The sequence below is a fragment of the Protopterus annectens genome, chromosome 1.part1 (assembly GCF_019279795.1).
Source record: "Protopterus annectens isolate FY-2018-M chromosome 1.part1, PAN1.0, whole genome shotgun sequence".
NCBI classification, from domain to species: Eukaryota; Metazoa; Chordata; order Ceratodontiformes; family Protopteridae; genus Protopterus; species Protopterus annectens.
In genome coordinates, this window is record NC_056726.1 from 427,758,802 (window position 1) to 427,784,549 (window position 25,748).

General features: G+C 40.8%; 1 protein-coding gene across 1 annotated transcript in view; it reads right to left on the bottom strand.

Moving 5' to 3' along the window:
• ACO2 (aconitase 2) overlaps positions 1-25,748 on the bottom strand; it is a 1,318,356-nt gene that overhangs the window by 15,990 nt on the left and 1,276,618 nt on the right. Inside the window, exons 23-24 of the mRNA XM_044075713.1 lie at positions 25,450-25,582; positions 12,194-12,315 (exon numbers count right to left, since the gene is read on the bottom strand). Coding sequence (XP_043931648.1) covers positions 12,194-12,315; positions 25,450-25,582 — 255 coding nt within the window. The remainder of the gene's footprint in view (positions 1-12,193; positions 12,316-25,449; positions 25,583-25,748) is intronic.

Here is a 25,748-nt window from a genome sequence, read left to right on the forward strand (position 1 = left end):
AGGGTTTGGACTGTGATGGGGGAATTACAAAGACTACTTCTGTTGGGTCCGACAGAACCTTTGGATCCAAAGTCTTAGTATCTGAAGCAGGCAGGATGGAGACATCCACCCAAATCCTGGCTCAACAACAGTTACTACAACACAACTCCGCAATCCCAATCAATTCAACACTCATTCCCTTACTCAACCAACAAACTCACTCTTCATAGCCCACCTCAACATACGTAGCATTAATAATAAAGTCTCACAACTCCATGCTCTCTTGGAAGTCTACTCTTTTGACATTCTTCGTTTAACAGAAACCTGGTTAAAGCCTGTAACTAAAGACAATGAAATCACCCCACCCGGATATACTATACTTAGATTTGACAGTGTAGCAAAGAAGGGCGCGGGAATTGCTATGCTATTTAAATCAGGTCTACAGATCACCACATATGACTTTAAACCACCTGTAGATTCTACTGCTGAAATTCTTATTTCCAAACTTCAACTCAACACTTTCAAATCCATCCATATTACCTGTATCTACCTCCTGGCAACAATGCCACCATAGAAGATATCCTCTGCTGGCTATCACAAAACCTGCCTCAAGAAACCATAATCCTAGGCGATTTTAACAGATTGGAATTGCTGTTGCAGCAGCCACCCTACCACCCACCATTAACCTATTTGTTTTTCCTCAAACCATTACCTCCCCTACCAGGATAAACAAGCCTAATAAGAAAGAAAGTACCTTGGATTGGATTCTTATAAATAACCATCTCCACATATATGAATCTGGAACCCTCCCTGATATTACTGATCACTCACTCACCTACATCAGACATAAGAGACCAATGTCTCCATTCCAGCCATTATCAGGTATATTAGGTCCAAGAAAAACTTTAACCCTGATCTCTTTCAAAGCGAACTAAGAGCATGCAACTGGTCTCCCTTAAAACACCTCCCATTGGAGGAAGCTGTTAAATACTTTAATTCCAAATTCCTAGCCATTCTAGATGACCATGCACCAAACCGCTCTATTAGAATTAAAACTAAATCTGCCACATGGCTTTCAAAATAAACCAAATGAAAAATCCACCCCAGAAATAAATACTGGGCCAAATGGCGAATGACTAAAAACTCTGCAGACCGTCAAAACTTTAGACAACTGAGAAATGACACTAAAAAAGCTATACTGTCTGATAAAAGAAACTACCTACAGTTCCAGCAAACTGAACATAATAACCCACAAAAATTCTGGGCAAGTATTAACCAACTACTACACCCAGGTCAATCCATTACACCTAACCCACAAGGCACAGACCAGGAGAATCCCAAGCAGACTGCCAATGCCTTCAATACCTTTTTCACTGAGGCCATTCAAACACTTGCCAGTCACCTATCACCTAATAACTTCACTTTACCTACCTCTAACACAACCCCACCCCCTCCATTTCTCTTCCAACCAGTCCCTACATGTATTCTTTCCCTTATCCAGAAACAAACCATGCTCTCCTTCAGCAGACCAAATACCTGCTGAATAGCTACAGAAATCAGCCAAATCCATCGCCAATCCCATTTCCATTCTGATTAATAGAACCATCAGTGAAGGACACATCCCAAACATATGGAAAGTCTCCCATATTATCCCCCCTTCATAAAGGCGGAAACTCTACTGAATTCTCCAATTACTGTCCCATAGCCCTACTTTCACCTTTGGCAAAACTATTGGAAAAATGCATCCATAAGCAATTGCTAGACCATCTAATCCAAAATAACTTACTTTCCAGCTGTCAACATGGTTTCAGACCTTCCCACAGCACTGCTACTGCCCTCCTTTCCTTTACTGACTATTAACACAAACCGTAACTCCAATATGCTTTCCTCTGCACTACTTATCGATCTGTCCAAGGCATTTGATATGGTTAATCACCAAATACTTATAAATATCCTCAAATCCCTGTCACTAGATGCACTCACTACTATATGGTTCCAATCCTATTTAGATAACAGACAACAGGCAGTGCTTTGGCACAACACTATCTACCCACCTGCCCGTTAACATTGGCGTCCCTCAAGGGTCCATATTAGGACCTCTTCTTTTCTCCACATTTATCAATGACCTTCATCTAGCAATTCCCCAAGCTACATGCATTCAATACGCAGACAATTCTACACTTATGCACAGCCACATCCACTTCCAAACTTCACTCCCTTACCCAAATGGTATTTAACACAGTAGGACAATGGTTTACACAACACTGCCTTCTCTTGAACCCCAAAAAAACAAAACTCCTCCTTTTCGATCCTACTTGTAAGTCCTCCCCAATAGATTTCTCAGTTACATCCACTAATGGTATTCCCATATCACCTGACCCAACTACCAAACTACTTGGTATCACCATAGACAACAATCTTAACTTTGACATCCATATCAACAATACTATAAAAACAGTTAAAACACTAGGCTCTCTCTACAGGGTCCAACCCTTCCTTTCACCAACAGCCAGAACAACTATTGCTCATACCCATCTAATCTCTACACTCATCTATGCCTCACCCATATATACTAATGTATCTAAAAATAACCTCACCAAACTGGAAATCTCCTACAATAACATTGCCAGGTTTGCTACAGGCAACCCATTTAGAACCCACCACTGCTATAATCTTAAGTAGCTAGGATGGCTAGAAATTCAGAATCTGCTTAAATTCCACCAATTAACCATTGCCCATAGGACTCTTTGCCAACCTTCCAGTACTCCTATACTATCTACCCTCATCATTCCCTATAATAATCTGAAATCCTTGCGCTCATCACATAAACGTCTTGTAAACACCTCTAAATCTAATAACAGGGCTGGGGATTCTCTTTTCAGTAATACTGTTGGAAAATCCTGGAACCTTCTCCCCAGTGAACTTTCCTCCGTTTCCTCTACATCACTTTTCAAAAACAGACAAACTTTTCCTGAGAACACACTGGTTATGCCCCTGTACTAAACTTGACTAATCATTTTTCTACTCATACCAGGCACTGCCTACCCATTACTTCCCAATAACTAGTTCTACTTCCTTACTTACCACATTACCTTTTTTCTATACCTAACCCTTCTTTTCATCCTCTGAGCTTACTCATAGTGTGACAACTCTATTAATATAATTATACAATATGCTTCATGTTTTGTTACATTCTGTATTCTGCCCTCTCTGTAATTTGCATTGTACCTGCCTTTTGCACAGTGAAGTATTCTGCCCTCTTTGATAATTTCTGTGTTAACTTGAAATGTTCTTTGTAAATATAAATGTACTTCTTATCCCAGACCTTATCTACCCAGACTTTAGTTTATATTATACCTGCATTTTGTATTGTACCTGCATTTTGCAATGTGAAGTATTTAGACCTCTATGATGATTTCTGCATTAACCTGTAACATAACTGTAAGTAAAAAATGTTTTTTGTTATTTTTTGGAAGGAGCTTATCTCCCCAGGCCTCTACTGAAAACGGACATGTATCCAGTTAGACTAGCCCGGTCAACAAATGTAAAATAAAACAAAAAATAAAAAAGGTTGGGTCCTAGTAGAAAGTCAGTCTGATGAAAAAGGCATTGGATCAGAGGATCTATCCAAGAAGGCGGTAAACGAGATCTGATGAGTTAGGGCTGGTTCAGGGCATTATGAAAGTTGGAGGCACTTTGGTTTAAATTCACCTCTCATTGACTATTCCTGTATTCGATCCTGATCAAGAGGAGGTTGCCCAAGAGTTTTCTAGACTTGCAACTATATTTATGCATTTTTCAGATTTCTGCCTTCTAATCTGATCCCTCACCTTACACTCTGTTTTTTTTTTTTGGCACATTCAGTTACTGCCTGATTTTATTAACTTCTGGTTTGATTTCCATTCCTACCTGACAGATATGCTTCTGTTAAACTAAGCAGGGAAGTCATCTTAGATTTATTCTCCTCATGTTTCAAAACTTTCACTACATTTGGATCTTGTGATGTTAGCAGATATGAATGCACTCCCACGATTGCAGATCTATGCATGTAATCCATTTCAAGGAGGCACATACCTCCTTCAGAACAGGGAATATACAGTCTTGGTATGCACTGCTTTTTTTATAAATCATCTGGTAAGTATGAAGCATCCTCCTTGTTTTCCTGTCCAACCTATCCCACATCTTTTGGGGCCAAACACCCCAAAACTAAGTTACAACAGGAAAAGGAAACTAGTTTATAGCCTGGACGTTCTTAGATAATAATCTAAAATATTCCCAAATGTTATCTGTTGAGTCTTCATCAGTTCCCAAACATTTATATACACTATCTTTGGCCAAGTTCTTTTACATCACATTCCTGTCTCAAACTGATGTTTTCTTGGTGCTGCAGCTTTCCTGCTTTAAAGGTCGCTTTTGCACATTTATCAAGATCAAATGAGATTCTTGTATAATCTGAATAAGTTTTGACCATGTGTCAATTCTGCTTTCAGTTCCTCAACCGATGAACTATAGTTTTAAATCATTCACAAAAAGAAGGTGAGAAGTCTTTACACTTTGTTTTCTGGGAACTAAACTGTAGCTATGACCTACTCTGTTAAGTAGACAGCTTAATGGGTTAAGGGCAAAACAAAACAGCAGTGATGACGGAGTCCCCCTGAATATCCCCCTTTGAATTTTTATCCCTCGAACAACAATTTGTCCTTTATCATGGCTTAAATGCAAACTGGTTTGCCACTGTTTCATGGTTGCTGTAACGTAAGTGATCACTGTAGGTTATATCTTATACATTTTTAAGCCCTCTTATCCATGAATGTGGGGGGCACTGTCAAATGCTTTTTTGCAGTCAATCCATGCCATACTTAGATTTTTCCCCTTTTTACAGTTCTCCATCATGACTATCATCAAATGATCCTTTGTTCCATATAACTTTCTTTTATTACCATTTTATTCCACTGCCATGATTGAGTTTTCTTCTAAATGACTATAAACTCTGTTGACATCCATTCTCAAGTACAGTTTATACGTCATCAGAAGGTAAGTTATCTATAGTTTTTAGGCTAGCTTGCAGGTTCGCTCTTAAGTAGCAGCATTGTTTTTCCTGTTGTTAACCAGGCTGGTGTCTGATCGGAGTGCACATATAAATAGTTGTTACTCATGGCTAAATCTTCATGTAAAGATGTTAATTCTTTTGACCAGAAGTCAGGTACTTCATCTGGGCCTGGGGTTTTCTATTTAGGAGCTTTTCTTAACTCTGTTTCAATCTCCCTGGCCATTAGTGCATCCCATTGCATATCATGTACATTTGAATTTCTTATTTCTTTTTTTACTGCCTCTATTGATTTAGCATCTTTGTTATGCTCAACAGGATCCCCATAGGTATTTCTCCAAAACATATCTATTTCTTCTTTTTTTGGTGCTGTTTCAATTCCTTTTGCCCTTTTCCTAATTCTCTACAAAACTTTTTTGGGTCATCAATAAATTGCTTATTTTATACTTTTTCCTTTATATTTTTCTGCGTATCTTCTAAGTTTTTGCTGTGCTGCTATTTTTAGTTTGTGATGCTGCAAGATAGAGTTTGATCTGTTCTGATACTGCGCATTGCTTTTATCACGTCTGAGTATTTTTGTTGATCTGTTCCATCTTCTACATTAACATCCCATCTTTACTGCTTTATATTTTTCTCTATTCAATAGTTCTATGAGGACATTCGATTTCTCCCCTTCCTTTCCTTTACTACCTTGTGTTTTTTGTGGTAAGAATTTATCTATCTGTTATTAATTTAGCTGCACAGTAATGTATTCTATTTATTTCACATGAATCTCTATGGACAGTCCTAATTACTGTGTCAATTTATTTTATCAAACTTCTAACTTTTTAGGTTTTATTGACATTCTGTAGTCTTTCTTTCATTGATATTAATATGTCTGTCCATCTCTTAAATCAAGCAATTCTCTTAGATCATTTTCTTCTAAACTGAGGGCACATTCTTTATTCTCTATTTCCTGTGGGCATTCTATAGTTAGTTCCACAGTATCTTCCTGTATCATCCATTGCTCTTTCATATGGGAACTCACTTGCCTATCACCCCACAACACTGGCTGTGTCAGAGTTGCCACAGTTTCCTGTTCCTCCCCTTGCTGTGCAACTCCAACTGAATGTTTGTACTGGTTTTCCTGTGGAAGAATCCAAAGTATCTTCATCTGGCAAATGATCAGATGTTCCCCTGTTTCACTGGTTTCTCTAATTTGGGGATCCATTGCTCTATCCTGCTGTGATATTTTCCAAGTTAGATTTTCGACACTAAATCCTTCACTTTGCAGGTGATCCATAACCTCATTTTCTGTTTCTTTAACTTCTCCACTACTAATCCTCTCTTCTACTTTTCCTCGGTTTTATTTTTTGTATTGTAAAAAATTTCCATATCTGGATGTCGTTGTCTATATTTCTCTTCAAATATCTTTGGTGCTGCTGTTTTTGTATTGATTAATTTTGCTTTCTCATTTGCACAAATATTACACCATCTTAACTCTTTCTTTCTCATGTCCATATTTCTTCATCAGATATCTGCTGATCCTCCTATTTATCATTTTTTGTATTTTTTGTTTGGATTCTTCCAACATGTACTTACAATTACAGAAGCCTTTTTAACCCATACTCCTAAACACTTCATCTTGTGTCCCCCCAGAAATATGGGTATTGCTGAACTAATACATGTGTGGGTATTTGTTTTATATTCATTAATTTTACATCCCCAAAAGACCTAAAACAGTCTCAAAATGTTCCACAACACAGAGGTGTCCTTTTCTGAATTTATCAAGTACAAAAAACTCTGCAGATAAAGCCAACTTTTCTTGATCACCATACCAGTTATACCCTTACACTTCTAAGTCCCTAACTTTTTTCTTTGCCAATGGTTCTAAATATAAAGCAAATAAAGGGGAAGAGGACACCCCGGCCTGGCTCCTCTGTTCAGACAACTTTTTGTCTTCACACCCCAGATAGCCACGTAATTAACCTTATTATTGTATCACGGAATTCAAATGCTTCCATTGCCCTACTAATAAAATCATAACATACTCTGTCAAACGCTTTCTCTGCATCAACACACACCAAGAACAGTGGTATTTTCTTAAATTCTGCTTCCCTCTGGATCAGCATTGTTCTATTAATGTTGTTAAATGTTTGCATCCCCTCCACAAAATCATATTGATCCATATCAATTCTGGCAACACCTTTACTATTATTTAGGTGGTATAAGCAAACACTTTATAACTGTGGTTTAAAATTGAAATGGGTCTACATGAAGCATGGTCTGATGGGTCTTTACAGTCTATAGGTAATATAGCCACCACAGTTGTCTTTAAAGATGTTGGTACTTCCACTCCTTTTAAAATAATGTTAAACAAAATCTTGCAATTCTTTATCAATTTCTTCCCTTCTAACTCCCACAGGAACATTATCTGTTTCTGGAAACTTTCCCGAATACCAATTATATATCACCATGTTTACCTCATCTTTCTATTATCTTAACTGGTAAATTTTGAGCCTCGTCTACCTCTAACCTTGGTATAATAAAGTTTTCCATAAATATTTCCATTTGTGTTGTTTCTGGATTTCCACATGGCCCTGCTTTATAGAAATTTTCATAAAACTTCTGGAATATTTCCAATACCTCTACAGGCTCTTGTTATTTTTCTTTTTATAGGGCTCCTTAAGTTTGGGGGCAACACTTTCTTTCTGCTACCAAAGTCTTTATGCTAAAAGTTTTTTGTGTTCTAGAGTTATCAAAAAATAGTTGCTCAACAGCAATCTTTCTAAACTTGTGTACATGCCTTTTTCTTCTTTACCACTCTGAATTTGTGCTTCCTCTTGTTCTCTGACATCCCCCTTACCCTGCAATACTTTAGCTTTTGTCAGCCCCTCCAAATCATTTCTATTACTTCTTATCCATATCTTTCTCATTTCCACCCTATTTTTAAACTCCATTTTCACTCTTACACTCACTAGCTACAACTTCTGAAGATATTTTTATCTTCCTAATAATGCCCAATTTCCACTACCCATTGCTTAAATTCTTTTCTTTTTAACAGACAGGTGGAAAAGTGTCAGTGTCTCATTTTTGACTTCATTACCCCGTATTTTTATCTTAATTACTGGATGTGTGTTGACGCTTTCAATCAAATCCACATACTCCTGCGAAATACAATTTTTATCTAGTCTAGGTCAGTTATTTTACCTTGGGGAATAATATGTAAATTCTGTCAGAGAGCCTACTACTGAATTCACGTTTTCAATACCAAATATTTTCATGATTTTCTTTAGAGAAAATTTAAGAAAAGAGGGTAAATTTCTATGTCCCATACATCCTTCATTACTGCAAATCAAATTCCAGTCCCCACCTACAATATACTCTGATGAAAGCTGGATTTCTCCCAAAACATTCTTAAGCTCCAGAATAACAGTTTTTGGTGGAATATAAACACTTGCCCCATACCAGTAATCCCTTACTACCACAAAATTATTATTTTTTCAAACCTCTTTATTCAATCATCACTTGTGACATAGGCAAATTTACATTCATATAAGAGTAATCACACTATAATCAACATAGCAAAAATTTTACTTCACATATACTGCTATACCACATAACCTAAGCAACATCAAATGAATTATTAATTTCCTGCCTTTTTTAAAGAAACATATTTATTAAACCATCACTTACTACATAAGCAATCATACATTTATATAAATGAAAGCAAACCGACACAATCCTAGTTGCAAGCATTTTACATCACAAACCATAGTGTCACTCCCAGCTGCAAACATTATACATCACTTATAATCTACTCAATCTCTTTCAAACATTACATAGCTCATTTAAGTCTTGCTGCCTTTTAAATATCATTCCTCCACTGTATGTAATGTTCCCACAATTCCCATTTTTTCCCATGTACTTTGCTCCTATCCTTTTCCAAATACCTCAATTCCAGTTTCACCTCTGTTACTATAATCACTTCTTCTAGTATAATTGTATTAGATTTGCTTTCCATTTACTAGTTCAATTGCTTTTTTTGACAGCCACCATTATTAGACACGGCAAGGCCTTAATATGCCCAGGCAATTTTGATTTTGTATTATAGCTCAGAAAAATCATCGGACCAATCTCCTCACCCAGCATCTCTGACAGTGCATCCCGCAGGGAATCCTTAAAGTCTGCCAATTCACCACACTCCCAGAAAATATGTTCCCAATTACCTCTTTCCTCCTCACACCCTCCAACATTTGCTGTCTGCTGGAGGAAACATTCTCTGGAGTCTACTTGGGGTGCAGAAACATCTATGCAGACATTTCCAGGCAAAAATCCTAAATCTTCTAGATTTTGTTGCATATTTGGGAGACATGCACATATACTCCCATTGTTTCTTTCTGAATTGCTTACCCAATCTCTCGTCCCAATCCTTTCTAACCTCCTCTGATTGATTCTTACAGCTATCATGCATTATTTTTTATGTTCTAATAATTATTCCTTTTTTAAATGTCAACTTATGTTCTAGATTCTACTAACTCTACCAGTGCTGGGCTTTCATTTAGGGCCACCTATTTCTTTCTCCTTGCCCATACTCTATCAATCTCTGACATGGAAGGCTATCTCTAACCTGCAGTCCAAATAAATTCTCGGCATCTTCCCATTCTATCATCTTTCTGTCTCCAGTTATTTGTGCCCAATACCTTGGTTCCTTTGCCAGTTTTCTCCAATAAATTACAGTTTCCTTTTGCCTATATCCCTAACTGCAGTCATCCCTATCGGCAGAATCTTTCTCTAATCCAGTGTTTGCTTAGTTCTTAGAATACTTTTGTTACTTTATGGAAATAATATTATGTATGATTATTTTTCTTAAAAGCTTGCATCCAAAACCTCAGTATATTCTTGTTTCTTGAGTTTCCCCCATTTCAACATCATCCCTTTCCACTTTGAAATATAGTTTGGTTTCTGCTTGTGCTAGACATAGGAGTCTTAACTGTGTAGCTCTGAAATATCCCTTCAAATTGAGTAAACTCAATCCACCTATTCTACTGGAAGAATCAGCTCATCCCACTTGACTCTTGTCTTTTCCTCTGTCACTATTGCAGCTCCTCTAGAAATTAGTACAACTCCCCTTTTCCTTTGTCCCGGACATTCTGCTGAATATCCATTCTGAAATCCTTTCTTTGCCAAGCAGACAGACAAGGAGTTGACCCAGACCCCTGGGCACAGACTTTAGCTGAACTCTGAGACCCCTCAAAATTTGACATTGGATTTTAGCGGGTATTGGGTAAAGTCAGAGTCACAGCCAACCAAGCTGTCAGCTCAGTCAAGAGCATCCTGTGGAAAACACTCTGATCTGAAGTCTGGACCTTAGAAAGAGAAACAAGAAGGAAGGGTTATCAGGACAAGCACCCCTGGAATAGGAATGTGCAGGGAAGCCCAATTGCTTTATTCTGCGTCCTCTATAATTCCTGCATCATGCTGATATCTGCTTTGGTCAGGCTCTCCAGTGACTAAAAGGACATGAAGGATGCCACCAAAAGTGGGGCCTGGAGGACTAATTAGTTGCTCTCTCCTGCAGCATCGCACAATGAAACCGGGTACTGGCCGGCTCCAGAGAAAACCTCGAGCTGTAGGGGACCCGATTCAAATAGACTCCTAAACAGAGATCAGATTTGATAACCCGATGGATGCAATGGACCTAAAGGTTCAGATCATCTCTTATTAACCTTTTCCTTTCCCTTATCTTTGTCTATTTGTCTTCTCTTTTGACAGCTTAGGTTTCTTACCAGAAGGGGAAGAGTCTGGCTGAAGATAAGAGAGTAGTTATCTGACAAAATGATCAAACTTAACACTGAGCCCAGAGATCACATATGAGCAACAAGAAGCAAATGAGATCAGTTGTACTGTACGGCAAGAGTGATTATGGGTAGAGGTGAGGAGCCTGAGCCCTAGATCCAAGAGTCTAAAAAGTTCCCAATGTTGGATCTGATCCAATATACAAATGAGTTGAGGCGGATGGAAAAAGTCATCGGATACTAAATTTAAACATGACTTTTCCAAAAATAAACAAACCTGGGGCAGTTTTTGAGATGTGAACTTGTTCAGGGGTAAACGATCTCGAGAACAGTTGTAAAGTGTTAAGGGAGAAGCAAAAGTAGCCTGGTGCCAATTTCCCAATGCTTGTTGAACATATGGTAAAAGATCTGGATAGGAAGCCTGTTTCTAGAGCAATATGGGTAAAAGGGTGGGGTTATTTACACGAGAAACTCTCAGAAGCCAAGTTAACTAAGGGCCTGCAGCTTTAATCCTAGAAGATTGCCAAGTGTGATGCCCTTATCTCGGATGCTTTAATATACCCGATTAACAGCATAGCTTCCCAGGTGGGATGCAAGGGCCTGAAAAGTTATGGTTGCCTTGGGCAATAATAGTGGATCAGGACTGGATAAGAATTCTGACTTGCACTCTTCTTACAGAAATCATTTAAACAAATCTTTGGAAATACTTCAATCTGCTGGTATTACTCAAGTCGGTCTCTACCAGAGGTACTATCAGGAAGGGTGGAACAGCTACTAACAAAAGTGGGAGAAGGCAGCTTAGCTAAAGAAGACATGCCCTGATCCAAGGGGACTGACCTGTAGTCCCTTTTGACACATCCTCCTATACTAAGGGGAAGTGAAATATCCTGTAAAGTCTACACAAAGAAATTACTGCCTAATAAAAATATGAATGTTGTGAAAAAACACCTATGCTGCATTCCACATCTAGCAGGAGATGCACAGTGCACACATGCAGAAGCATAAAATATGGATACATTTTCTTTGTATGACATTTTTTTCCTCAGTTCTTTATTACGCTTTTACAAATATCAGCATAAAAATAAGCATGAAGGTGGAAGGAAAAGACTGCTCTTCCTCAAAGGCAGCCTCTGGCTTGGGCTGATCCTTTAACCAAGAAGGTCTGCTAAGCATCACTGATGAGGGGGCTGAAGAGATTTCAGTGATGAGCCAAGATGGAGAATAAAAAAAGGAATCCCAAGTTAACCAGCACAGATAGCTTTCAAAGCCAAATCTTTAACTCCACACTTGCTGCCAGATAAAAATCTGTCTAGTCTTGCCTGTGTAGTGCTGCAAGTGTATTAAAACACCAATACTTCCAAATGAAAAGGATGGAGGGAAGAAAACTTACCTTTCCAGGTGCAAATTCCTTCAGTCCTATTATAGAAATCTTGTCATCAGTTTGGATCTTTTCATAGTCACTAGGATTTGAAAAGGTGAGAGGCAGAAGGCCCTGTTTCTTCAGGTTTGTTTCTGAAACAATATAAAATGCACCCTCAGTATTACAACTTACATAAAAGTTTTCCACAGCTGGGCACCACAAAGGGTACCACACCACCTGTTGAACATGTCTTGCAAAAGAACACAGAAGCATCTGTCACTAATTGTTATAAGAAAGTGCTTACACTGATGTAGATACCCCCCCCCCACTCTTTGGCCCACCCTCTGATCCAGATGTTTCGGTTAAAAGATATGCTCAATGTTACAGTCTCTAGTTCCCTTCCCCAAGTCAAGGTGGCCTAACAGTACGTAGGTACTTCTCAAAGTATAGTTACAAAAGTCCTACTTACCTGTAGCAAAAGATGTTTGTAGAAAAAGTACAGTTTTGTACCTACCATAAATGTAGATGTCCGAACTGGATAGCATCTGCAGTCATAACAACTGGGTTGTCCTGTCGTCAGGCAGCCCTTCGGTCGGCCAGATTCCAAAGTCCGGGTCCGGCTGATGTCGCACTCCACCCGACGTCATCTCTGCTGGTCTTCGGGTATAAAGGCATCAGCCGACGCCATTTTCTTCAGTTTTCTTGCCCCAGATGCCAGTTGCCCTCTTGGAAGGCTAAATTTTGGGTAAAAATGCCAATGTTTCCCAAAGGATAGAAGGCAAACACAAAAAATAAGCATGTATGTACATATATACAAACAAATACACCATAAGCGACTCCCCCCCACCAGCTAGCTATTAGGAGGGTAAATACCCTAGGAGTACCACAGAGGGGAAGGAGGGAGGGTAATCCTGACTGCAGATGCTATCCAGTTCGGACATCTACATTTATGGTAGGTACAAAACTGTACTATGTCCTTCATGGATGCATCTGCAGTCATAACAACTGGGTAGAATACCATAGCCAACTAGGGGAGGAGGAAGAATAGATTATGGTGTGGTTAGGATCCCTTGCAGTACAGCAGTGGCAAACCCTGCTCGGGATCTGGAATACAGAGGTAAATTATAATGCTTGGCAAATGTATGCACGGAGGTCCAAGTAGCCGCCTCAATAATGTCCTTGGTTGCCACTCCTCGTAAGAAGGCTGTGGTAGTGGCTGCTCTTGTAGAATGAGGTCGTATGTTCTGTGGAATTGGTTTTCCATGGAAGGAGTAACAGAATCGTATGCAATTTCCTATCCATTTGGAGATTGTCTGTTTGGAAATTGCTTTTCCTTCCCTTCCTGTTGCATAGGCTACAAAAAGCTGGTCAGTTTTTCTGTTACTTTTTGTTCTGTCCAGGTAGTAGCGTAGCTGTCTGTGTACATCCAAGGTATGCAGTATTCTTTCCCCTCTGTTTTGTGGGTTGGGGAAGAATGTAGGTAGGTGGATTGCCTGGTTTAAGGACACTCTGGATACCACCTTAGGCATAAATGTAGGATTAGTCCTCATGGACACTCTGTCTTGGTGGAAGATTAGGAAGGGTTATACTGCCATTAGGGCCTGAAGTTCAGAAACCCTCCTTGCTGAGGTTATTGCCAGTAGGAAAGCAGTTTTCCATGAAAGATGCTGTAGGTCTGCTGTTGCTGCTGGTTCAAAGGTGCAGTGTCAACTTTTCTAGCACAAAGTTCAAATCCCAAGCTGGCAGTGGTGGTTTCCTAGGAGGTTTTACATTCTTGATCCCTCTGAGGAACTGCCTGAGTAGAGGATGTGAGAAGACAGGTGGATCAAAGCTGTATACTGCTGAAATAGCTGATGCATGTATCTTGATGGAGGAATAGGACAGGCCTGTATGTAGAAGCTCTGCCAAGTACTCCAGAATGTTAGCCATATCTATATTCGACACATCCTTCCCTCTTTCAGCACTCCAAATGACAAACCTTTTCCATTTCCCTGCGTAGTTCCTTCTTGTTGAAGGTCTGCGGGCTTCAAGGATAATGTCTTTAACCCTTTGGGAGAGATCTGGAATAGTTGCTGCTATGTGATGTGCCATGCAGTCAGCTGCAACGTTTTAGGTTTGGATGCATGATGCTGTAGTTGTTCTGAGTTAACATCAAAGGCATCAGGGGTATTGACCACATTTTGTCCCGAGACATGCTCCTCAGCAATGGGTACCAGTGTTGTCTTGGCCAGTTTGGAGCTATCAAGATTATCCTTGGGCGTTCCTCCTTGATTTTTAGTAATACCTTGTGTATCAAGGGAAGAGGTGGGAATGCATATGCTGTCAGGCCTTTCCAGCTGAAGGAGAGCGAATCCACTTTCGATGCAAGTGGATGGAATGTCCTTGTGCAGAATTTTTGAGCTGGTGGTTGAGAGGGAAGCGAATAGATCTATCTGTGGCATTCCCCATTTCTTTGCGATGGTCTTGAAGATGATCGGGTGTAGCATCCATTCGTGAGCATCCGAGGTGGTTCTGCTTAACATGTCTGCTAGAGTGTTCTCCTTTCCCGGTACAAACATTGCCTGTAACTGGATGTTGTAGCTGAGTGCCAGGTTCCAAAGGTCCAAAGTCATTCTGCATAGGGGGTATGAATGAGTGCCTCCCTGTTTGTTGATGTACCACATGACTGTGGTGTTGTCTGTCCTTATCATCAAATGGCCTTCTTTGAGAAATGGTCTGAATTTTTGGATTGCCAGTTTTACTGCCAGCATTTCTTTTAGGTTGATGTGTAGGTGAAGCTGGTCCTGCGTCCACAATCCTTGCACGCATTTGTCCAGCATGTGAGTCCCCCATCCTAGGTCTGAGGCGTCTGTTGTGATGGTTTGGCTTGCTTGATATTTGTGAAAGGGTAAGCCTGTGTTTGACTGGCATGCTTGAGCCCACCATAGGAACTCCTGTTTTAGGCATGGAATTAGTGGAATTTCTGCTTCTAGGCTGTGCCTGTGTTGGGACCATAAATTCCTTAGGTACCACTGTAGTTTTCTCATATGCAGTCTGGCATGTGGAACCAAGATTATGCATGATGCCATGAAGCCCAAGGCCTGCAGAACTTTTCTTGCTGTTAGCTTGCTGTGGTTTGTTAGTGCCAAGAAGTAAAGAGGAGATCTTTTTGTTTTCTGCAGTTAGGAATGCCATTTGTTTTACTGTGTCCAATTCAGCCAAGAATGTCCTTGTTTGGGATGGAATCAGCCTTGATTTTTGCAAATTGACTGTGTATCCCAGTGCTTGTAGCAAGTAAATGACCCTTTGTAAATCTGTTGTCAGCTTGCTTTTGTTGTCCCCTTGTAGCAGGCAGTCGTCCAGGTATGGATAAATTTGGATTCCTGTAGTCTGCAGTGGCGATTACTGATGCCAGGCATTTTGTGAATACTCTGGGCGCAGTAGATAAGCCAAAGGGCAATGCTGAGAATTGATAGTGCTCTGATCCTGCAAGAAATCTGAGGTATCTTCTGCAAATTGGTCGAATGGGGACGTGCAGGTATGCCTCCTTGAGATCTAGAGTTACCAGCCAACACTCCTTGCCCAGCATGGGAAGAAGTTGCTGTAGGGTCAGCATCTTGAATTTTGGGACAATGATGTATGTATTTAAGGTGGACAGATCGAGAATAGGTCTCCAACTTTTTTCCTTTCTTGGAACTAGGAATAGTCTGGAGTAGAATCCTTTGCCTTGTTCTGTTATTGGTACTCTTTCCACAGCTCTCATCTTTGTTAATTGCATTATCTGCTGTAGAGCTTCTGTTTTTTTGATTTGGAGGTAGGTTTGGCATTCCTCTTTTGACTGGTATAGTGTGGAAGTGGAACCGGTAACCTTGGTCTATGGTTTGCAAAATCCACTTGTCTTTTGTGATATAGTGCCAGTTCTTTGAAAATAAGGTTAATTTTCCGCCTAAGGGTGCTGCTATTTGTTCCTGGTAGGCGGAGTTAGAATCAAGTCACTGTGATTGCCCTGTTGTAGTGGTAGTGGCTGTGCCTGTGGCTCTGTTATTACCTTGCCACTGTCGTCCTCTGTAGGCACCCCCTCTGGATTGATTTCTGCCTCTGGAGCGTCTATTCCTGCCCCTTTGGGATCTTGTGGAGTCAGGAAAGGACCAATTTTGGCAGGCCAGTTCCTGCTAAACCTTGGGGGCTGAACCTGCAAGAAATCTTTAACCGTTTGTACAGATTTTGCCTTTTCTTCCATTTTCTTCATTACCTGCTGGGCAGGTGTACCAAACAAACTGGTCTTATCCATAGGAGCATCTAATAACTTAGCTTTAACATGATCCGGTAAAACTTGTTCCTTCAGCCATGCATGTCTTCTTATCACTGTGCCAGTCATGGCTGATCTAAATGAAGCCTCCAGTGCATCATAGCCACATTTTAAGGAATGGTTACTAACCTGTTGTATGTTATTTACCATTTCTAATAGATTTTTCTTATCTATAGAGTCATCAGAGGATAGCTTTTTAGTTAACTGATCAAGCATAAACTCTTGGTATTGTATCATGTGAAACTGACAGTTTAAAGCTCTAGCTGAGAGAGTAGCAGAGGTGTAAACCTTTTGCCCCATCTGTCTAAAGACCTGGCTTCCCTTTCAGAAGGAATAGGGTTTTGCTGTGGTTGAGGCTACTGCCTTAGGGCCCTGGGATATAGTTTCGGGTCTGCAAGAGGGGCCTTGTATAGGTGATGATGAGTGTCTGGCACCCTGTAAAATCTATCTGGTTTGGCAGGTGCTGGAGGTAAAGAATCTGGTGCAGTGCAAACATCATTAAATGCATCGTCCACAACAGAGAGGACAGGAGGTATAGCTAAGGGCCTGTGTTGTGGTAGGTGCAGAAAAGTCCTAAGTCTTTTTCTGGAGCCTGAAAAATCCTGTTCCTGCCATTGGAATTGTTCTCTCATGGCATGTAAGGTTACCCAAAGGAGAATTCTTCTGGTGGGGAAGCAGCTGGAATGGATTCTTCAGCATCTGAGTCCTCAAAATTGGAGAAAGGAGCCTCTGGCTGGTCTGTAATATCTGAGTCTTCCGCAGAATCATCAGAGGACACAGGCTCGAGGGGCTCTGCTCTAGGTCTCTTTTCTGGGGGCTGAGAGGCCCTGTCTGGGTGAGATTGAGATCCCCTAATTAAGGATATTAAATCTTCTGCCAGAGTAAGCATTTGTGAACTAGAAGTGGGCCTGGTTGAGGGGTTTAACAGGCACTGACTTAGTAGATTTGGCTGCTTTAGCCCTGGCGAAGGCCTTAATAGACATGGCTGCAGGAGGCCTAGCAGCACCACGTGCTGGGGTAGAGACATCCAAAGGGATGGTGTCTGATAAGTCACTAGTAACCACTGTAGTAGGTAAAATTTCTGAGGCCGATTCAAGTAAGGTAACCGGAACCTCAGTAGTAGTCATTGATTCGGCTGTACTCTGATCAGTTTTCTCGGTTTCGGCCGAAACAGACACACTCGGTTTGCTTAACCATGGTTTCGGCCGAAACCGCGGACCGCAAGTGTCGGTCTTTTTCTTTGCGTTTTTAACAATTTGGGTAGTCGGAGGATCCGACGGCATAATGTACGCAAATTCAGAGCCGAAAAACTGTTCAGCAAACTCCGACCGACGTCTAAGCGTTCGTCGGTTGAAAGAAGCACAGGCCGAACAGGCTGCTACGTCGTGGTCTGGGCCTAAACAAGGCAAACAGTAAGAGTGGAAATCTTTATGAGGTATTTGTTTCCCACAAGTTAAACAGTTATTGACTTTTTCTGACATCGGCTGAGGCAAGAAAGAGTCCCCAACGGGGTACTTAGCTTTTAGAAGGAGTATTCGGTAGTAGTAATCTCTGGATCTGACCGACTGGCACTTGCGAACAGCTTCTGCTTGGCAAGAAAGACTGAAGAAAATGGCGTCGGCTGATGCCTTTATACCCGAAGACCAGCAGAGATGACGTCGGGTGGAGTGCGACATCAGCCGAAGCCGGACCCGGACTTTGGAATCCGGCCGACCGAAGGGCTGCCTGACGACAGGACAACCCAGTTGTTATGACTGCAGATGCATCCATGAAGGACATCAGTGCCATACAGGCATTAGGGTAGTAGTGCTCTGCTACCCACCTCTGGCAGTCAACTAAAGCTTACAAACCCACAGACAGGAACCTTTCAGTTTTCTAGGGTCCAGCAGGAAGAGAAATGGAAACACAAGCTTTGCCAACACCTCCTATTCCAATCCCACACACAAACAGTAAAGGATGTGGATCACTGCTCCACAGTAACCCAAACACTAAACTATGTACATATAAAAAGAGGGATGGTGGACTGGTACTGCCAGTAAGGCAGTGTGTTCTATGAACATCTACTGTTACAAGTAAGTAGGGCTTACACACTGCCTTCCTGGCACTAGTGTAGATTCCCAAAGCTTATCTAACCTGGTAGGAGGAAGGCTAACAGTCCAGGTGCCACTGGAGAATGGTACTAGCAAAGTCTGCTCTGGATCTCGAAAATTCATCCAGCTTGTAGTACTTTGTAAAGGTATGGACAGAGGACCAAGCTGTGGTCTCTAAATTATTTTGAGTCTACTCCTTTCCAATATGCCACTGAAGAGGCAAAGACCCTGGTGGAATGTGACTTTACCACGTCTGGATTCACTTTGGCATAGTGGATGCAACAAAACGATACCATTGACAACCAATGTGCAATGGCTAGAAACAGGTTAATCCTTCTTTGCCCAGAGTAGGAAATAAAACGCATTTCAGCCTTCCTGAAGGGTTTCCTTATATCAAGGTAGTACCAGAGTTGCCAGTGCACATCCAAGGTATAAAAGTATCTTCTCTTCCTTATGCACATGTTCTGGGAAGAACACAAGGAGGGTGATTGACTGAAAGTGAATTCTGAGCCCACTTTTGGCATGAAAAAGTGACTAGTGCATAACACAACCCTATCCCTGAGGAAAATTGGGTAAGGGTGTCCCACTATGAGACTCACCTTGCAGATGTTACAGCAATAACCAAAACGGTTTCCATGTTAAGAGCTTCAGGTTGAAAAGGTGGTAAGGTCAATTCTTCCAAAACATGGATGACATCCCACAGAGGAGAAATTTGTTTGCAAGGGGGTCTCACATGCAATACTACTTTCATAAACAGTTTTACCAAAATAAAAGAGGGGGTCTATTAACAGACAAGCAGATATGGCTGCCAAATGCACCTGAATGGACTCATATGATAATCTACCCTGAAGTAGCTAACACACACATTTCAAGACCAGAAGGCTGTTAACCTTAAGGGTCTTCTGTTCCTGCTTAGGCACTATTTAAAAAAAACTAATTTATTTGTAAAAGATTTTCTAGTAGCATGTTTTCTGGCCTTCTTTAACACCTGCCGCACATCCTCATGAAGCAAGTACCTAAATGAAGTCAACACTGAATAATACATGCTGTCAATTGTAGTTGTTCAAAACTGGGGTGCACCAGTCTCCTGAGACTGTGCAAGCAAATCCAGAGCGGGAGGAAGTATGTGGTAATTGCCCTTGGGAGAACAAAGACTGCCTGGGACATTGGGGGGGGGGTCACCACAATGATCTTTGGCATTTCTCACTGAATCTTCTGAAGTACCTTGTGAATCAGTGGAAAGGGTGGAAACACATAGGAACATTCCCATTCAAGGGAATGAGAATGATTCTGTCATTCGAGCACAAATGCAAGGATGTCTGAAACAGAACTTCTCCAGCTGTCCATTTTGTAAGGAGGCAAACCGATCTATTTTTGAGGCGTTCTGCATATCCGGAGTACATCCTCCAACATCACTTCCTTGAGCTGCCACTAATACAGGTCTGCCCAGGAGCTGCTTCATCCGTCTGCCACCATGTTTTGCCCCGACAGAATGTACATCTGAAGAGTCAGAGAATGTTAAGCCACTCCCAGGCCATCACTGCCACCAGTACTACCACCTTGTTTGTTCAGGTACTACATCAGTGCAGTGTTGTCTGTAACCACAAGAGGACCAGGAGTGGATCACTGCCAATATTTTCTTGGTACTGATGTGCTTCTGTGCATACTTGGCACTCCAAGTGACTTGCACTCCCACTGACGGCGCCACAAGCAATGTTGGATGAAACTGTCTGGAGCCTCGGCATAATCATAGGTTGGAAGGGCAGTCATCTTTTTTGGCAAACGAACATTCCATTAGGTGCAGTGGAATTCTTGTTCCTACCATTTCCTTTTGGTAGCTTGGTTTTTCTTCAGCTGGAACTTCTGTTTGTTGGGCAGATGAAAAGTATTTTGCTTAATGGAGTACAACTTGGGAATAAAACGTTTTAGACACCTCTTGCATCAGTTTACCTATGTCATCCCAGTGTTTAAGGATCTGATTAACTGGTGTATCAAAAACACAGTCATTATCAGGCAGAGCAGTCAATCTTCTTTAACTCATCAGAAAACTTTCAGTTGTGCAATCAAGCATACTTCCTTACCACAACTGATGTTGCTACAACTGGCAATCTCTTTCACACAGTCTTTCTGCTCTACAGGTAATGATGCAGCAAACCCATCTAGGCTATATATACACCTCAACAGAAACTTCCACATAAAACACTGGTAAATAAACACTTTAAAAGCTACTATGCCAACTTCTTTCCCTGAGACTCTAGCCACTTGCCAAATTTACCTTGAGGGACTGGGTTTGAAGACTACGTTTTTTTTTTACTGGAGAAGGTCGCTAGGGACAAAGAAGCAGGGTCCACAGATAAGGGAGCTTGGCGACCAGGTGTGACAGAGCACACACAATTTCTGAAACAATTTTATGAAGGTATTCATTGAGCAGGGGAAAACTGCAAGCTCTCTTAAAAACATCTTCCAATGCTGTGACCAACAAAGGGAAGGTTGCCACATCTAGGGCCTCATCTTCCAAAAGACCATATATTCTACTGATCACAGGGGCAGCCAAAGATTGCTCTCAACTGAATACATCCTTAAACCTGGAGAGCATTTGGGAAAAATAAAATATCTGATCAGACACTTCTGAAACTTTAGATTCCAGATCCCTCTCAAAATCAGGATCCTCGGAGAGCTGAATGGGGGCGGGAGCACAGCCATCAGATATAACCAATGGCCTGAAGAATGGATCTAGCTATAGTTACCAGCTCAGGTGAAAATACAGTTGGAAACTGCTGCCCTACAATATGGTAGGTTTTCTGTCTTTTGCATACACTACACTAGTGGTAGAATCTGGGGGATGCATCAACACTGGCAACAAGAATCTGCACTCCTGACGTCCCCTGCACCTAAAGAGTTTGGTTCTCCTGTACCTGAACCAGGCAATGGTACAGCCTGGAGGGCATGTCTGACCCTGATGTCTCACACACACACACACACACACACACACACACACACACACACAGTTGTGGCATTACCACCACACCAAGGGACCTGGAGGCAAAAGAAGAGTGGTCCAATAGCCTGCCCAAGGCTAGTATGGAATCACAAGCTATAGGATGAGGTGATATATTTCTTGATTTACTTGGTAGCCGAATCCATCAATTCAGGAGACAAAAGACTAGCCAGAGCAATACCACAGAAAGGCTGCACAATTAGCTCAGTAAAAAATAGTGGACAAATCACAGTATTCTCCCTCAACAGCAATCTGAAGTTTTTTAATTCTGAATATTACACTGAATAAAAATACAGCAGTTTCAGTGGCAGTTCAAAGCACAAAATACATGCCCCAAAAGTCCCCCAATTTTAATTTAAAATAAAAAAGCTAGATTGAGTCCCAAAAGATTAAAAATGACATAAAACAGCTTACACAAGAAAAAGTATAAACTTATGAAAAATTCTTGTCAGAAATGTTTCATACAAAATGGCAGGAGAGTCGCAATGCAAACAAAAAACAAATCACTTAAAATGTTGTAAACATGATCAAGCACCTCAAATAATAACCTCAAAGAAAACACTGCAAAGCAAGTTTTCTTGTCTAAATTTTAAAATGAAATTTATAATAAACAGTATAAGCCTTAACACTGCAGACAAAGTAAAACCTCAAGCACATACAATTTCCCCATCAGAATAAAAGTCAAAGCAGCAGAATACACTATTCAAGCACCAAGAGAAAAAAAAAGCAGAGGGAGGAAATAAAATCCCCAAAAGCTTTCTTATCTCAGCTCAGCAGATGCAGGGCCAGTGTTGGCATTTTGGGGGCCCACAGCAAATGCCAAGTTGGGGGCTCCCTGGATACTTCATGTCTAAGGATCACCCTAATACCACCACTCCTCTTCTAAGGAAGATTTCAGTTCATGCTGCTAATAGTTTGCACAGACTGACTGTAGTTACAATACTCTTACATTAAGACAGGTCTATGTATCACACTATGTTGGCCCCTTTCATAGAGAGGCATTCACAGTTATTGGCATTTATTTGCAAAACTGATGCATTACAACTATTTACAAGAATGGACTTGAGTGAAAAGGTTACATATTCACAAGACAAATTATACAATGGTTATGTCTTCTATGGACCTGAACCTTATTTGTGACTAAAAGAACTTGCAGGTAAGATAGATTCTTATCACGATGACTAGCTCGTCTGTGGAGTAAACTTTATAAAACAAAGCCCATCTCTCACTCTCTTCAAAAAGAATTTGGATAAATGGTTGGGAACTGTAAATTTACTCCCTGGGTACTGCCCATGTCCCTTATGGACAGAGTCAGTCTGTAAAATGACTCAGGGCTCCAAAACCCCAAGCCCCACTAGCCTGATAGTACCCAATCACATACCTGGAGAATTTAAGATACAATACTGTCACATCCTGGGTATTACCTAGGCTTGTAAAGGCTCTTGTACCATTAGCCTAGTAATTACCTATGAACACTACATAAAACATGTCGTACACCAACTATCCAACAAGCTGGTTATTTTGCCAAATCAAACTGTAGCAGCCATCAATGTCATGTTTACAGGAAACAAAGCTAGCAGCCAAAACAAAGCAAAAGTAATTTCCAGTTATGTGCAATCATTAAATCATCATGCAAAATAGAAGGAATAAGCACAATGCTTCTCCTTTATTTTAAAAAGGAAGGTGCACTTTAGGTATGGTGCTGAAAAATGTGTGAACAATATAAGAGAAGGTATTTTTAAGGTGTCTTCTTTTTAATGGAAACCTTGAATGACAGCATCACAGGCATGCCACTAAGACAGCATGGCAAAAGATCTCCAGCTATTAAGTTACTTTACTTCTATATTTCATCCCATCTACTGGGACAATCAAACATATGTACATAGGTTCTTGGGTATAAACTAGGCTAACAAACACCAGGACCTTTAAAACCCTAGCCGTGCAAACCAACCCAAAATGTTTCCTCATGTAACATGGGCATCTATTTGGATGGGCAAGTTAGGAGGTTGCTAAAGGTTTGGTGAAGGGGGGGGGGGGTACATTAGGGAATATTTACTGTTAGTCTCTGTCCATAAGACATGGAGGACAGACTGGGGGTGAATTTTCAATTTCCCATCCAATGATCAAGGTTATGTTTGAATATGGTAGGGGATGGACTCTTCACATGGATGGGGAGCTTACTCCAGAACACAGAGATCCTTTACATCTTTAATGAATTATCACTTATGACAAAAGCAATCATACATTTACATAAATGTAAAACCATTTTGACATTTTTAGTTGCAACCATTACACATTACATAATCTACTATACAGTCCCTGTCATTCGAATACTACGTAGCTCGTTCAATTCCAGACTTCCTTTAATCCTCATTCCTCCACCAAAACATTACTCTGCATGCACCGTTTCCACAACTCCAATTTTTCTACGTAATTTGCTCCAACCCTTTAGCATGGGGATCCTCGACACATACATCTTGCTAGCATGTTCTATTTATGTTGCAAGCAAATCTGAATTCTTGGATCTTGTATTTCTGGTGCTATTCATTTTGCAGATGAACAAAAGGTCCATCAGGGCTGGATCGGAATATGCATAAACTGCCTCTCAGTAACCTGTAAGAAGCAGAGTACAGACATAGGGCTTTAAGGTGAATTGTGTAGGACAATGTGTTAATACCCTGGATTCATTTGGTGAGTAACCTTTGTGGGCATTCTAACTGTTGTACATGCCTGTGAGGTAGGCACTAAATGGGGCACTGTACTCAACAATAGGTCTGGCAAGGGCTGAGTAAAGTGGTGTAATAACTTCCTTGGACCTAGACAACATACTTCTAACTTATAAGTTTGCTAACACAACGATTTTCTTACTATCTTGGCTATGTTTTGGTCAAAGGCCAGATTACTGTCTACATATGGTCCCAGACCCCCTAACTACTGGGTTAACTCCTAGGGGTATCTTACTGATGGATTAATTAACCTGGGTGGACTTCTTGGCATGGAGTTTTAATCCATGGTTTTGGCACCTGACATTTGTCTGCGTTAGACCCTCTTGCAGGATGTTAGTGTCATGGGGAGGGAAATCTATGATAGCCCCCATCTGCAGTGGTCTGCAAACTTCGTGAGTCAAGAAGCCCTCGACATTAACCTTAATCTCCAAGAAGTAGATGACAAACAGGAGTGGCCCAAGCACTGAACTCAAAGGTACTCCACTTGTGACCGGTCTCTTGGTGGAGGTGGTCTCACCAATTCTGACTTCTTGTGTCCTATCTGTGAGCCAGCTGACAATCCAGCGAGTTATGTAGGGATTTATGCCATGTTCGGCGAGTTTGAGTTTGGTACTGCGTCAAATGCCTTACCAAGTCTAGATAGGTGATATGCACTGGTTTCACCTTATCCATTGCCTTAGTGATCCTCTCTAAGAAGCCTAACAGGTTAAGTATGCATGACATTCCTTTAACAAAACCAAACTGGGATCGGTCCAGCATCTGTAGGTTGCAGATGTCTTTGAACATTTCCATAACTCGCACCATGGTTTTGCATATTAGACTAGTCAGATTAATGGACCTGTAGTTTGCAGGGTGAACTGACAATTGATAACTAAATATTTATTGTCCCTTATCTAATCCTAAATATTTCTTGTTTCTGTAAAGTATACATTACACTATGAAATGAACAACACTACTAAACTACAGCTACTCCTATTTTTTACTTGCGCTTTCACTTATGTCAAATATATATTTACCTCTATACATGTGTATGTTACACTCATTGTATTGTACAGTATCACAAAGCTGCAGCTGTGTGCTGAAATTTTTAAGTGCCCAACTGGTGCAGATCAGGACTGAAAATGGTCTGCGAATTACCCACTAAACCAAGAAATAACATGAATAAATAAATAAATAAATCTTACCATGAATCCTAGCAAAACTTTTGACGATAATAGCTCTGCCTCCAAGATGTCTTGGTTCCAAGGCAGCATGTTCCCTACTTGATCCTTCTCCATAGTTCTCATCTCCAACCACTACCCAGTTAATGGAATGTTTCTGAAAGAAAACACATACGGCTTCACAGACCACATACGTATTTACCTCAATTATTTTCAGACAATTCAGTCTGTAGGCATTTCTAGTTTTTATAACAACTTCACACTTACTTGTAAAGGCCATAACCTTGAGATGTCCCACTGGTTATAAAGAGACAAGACTTGTC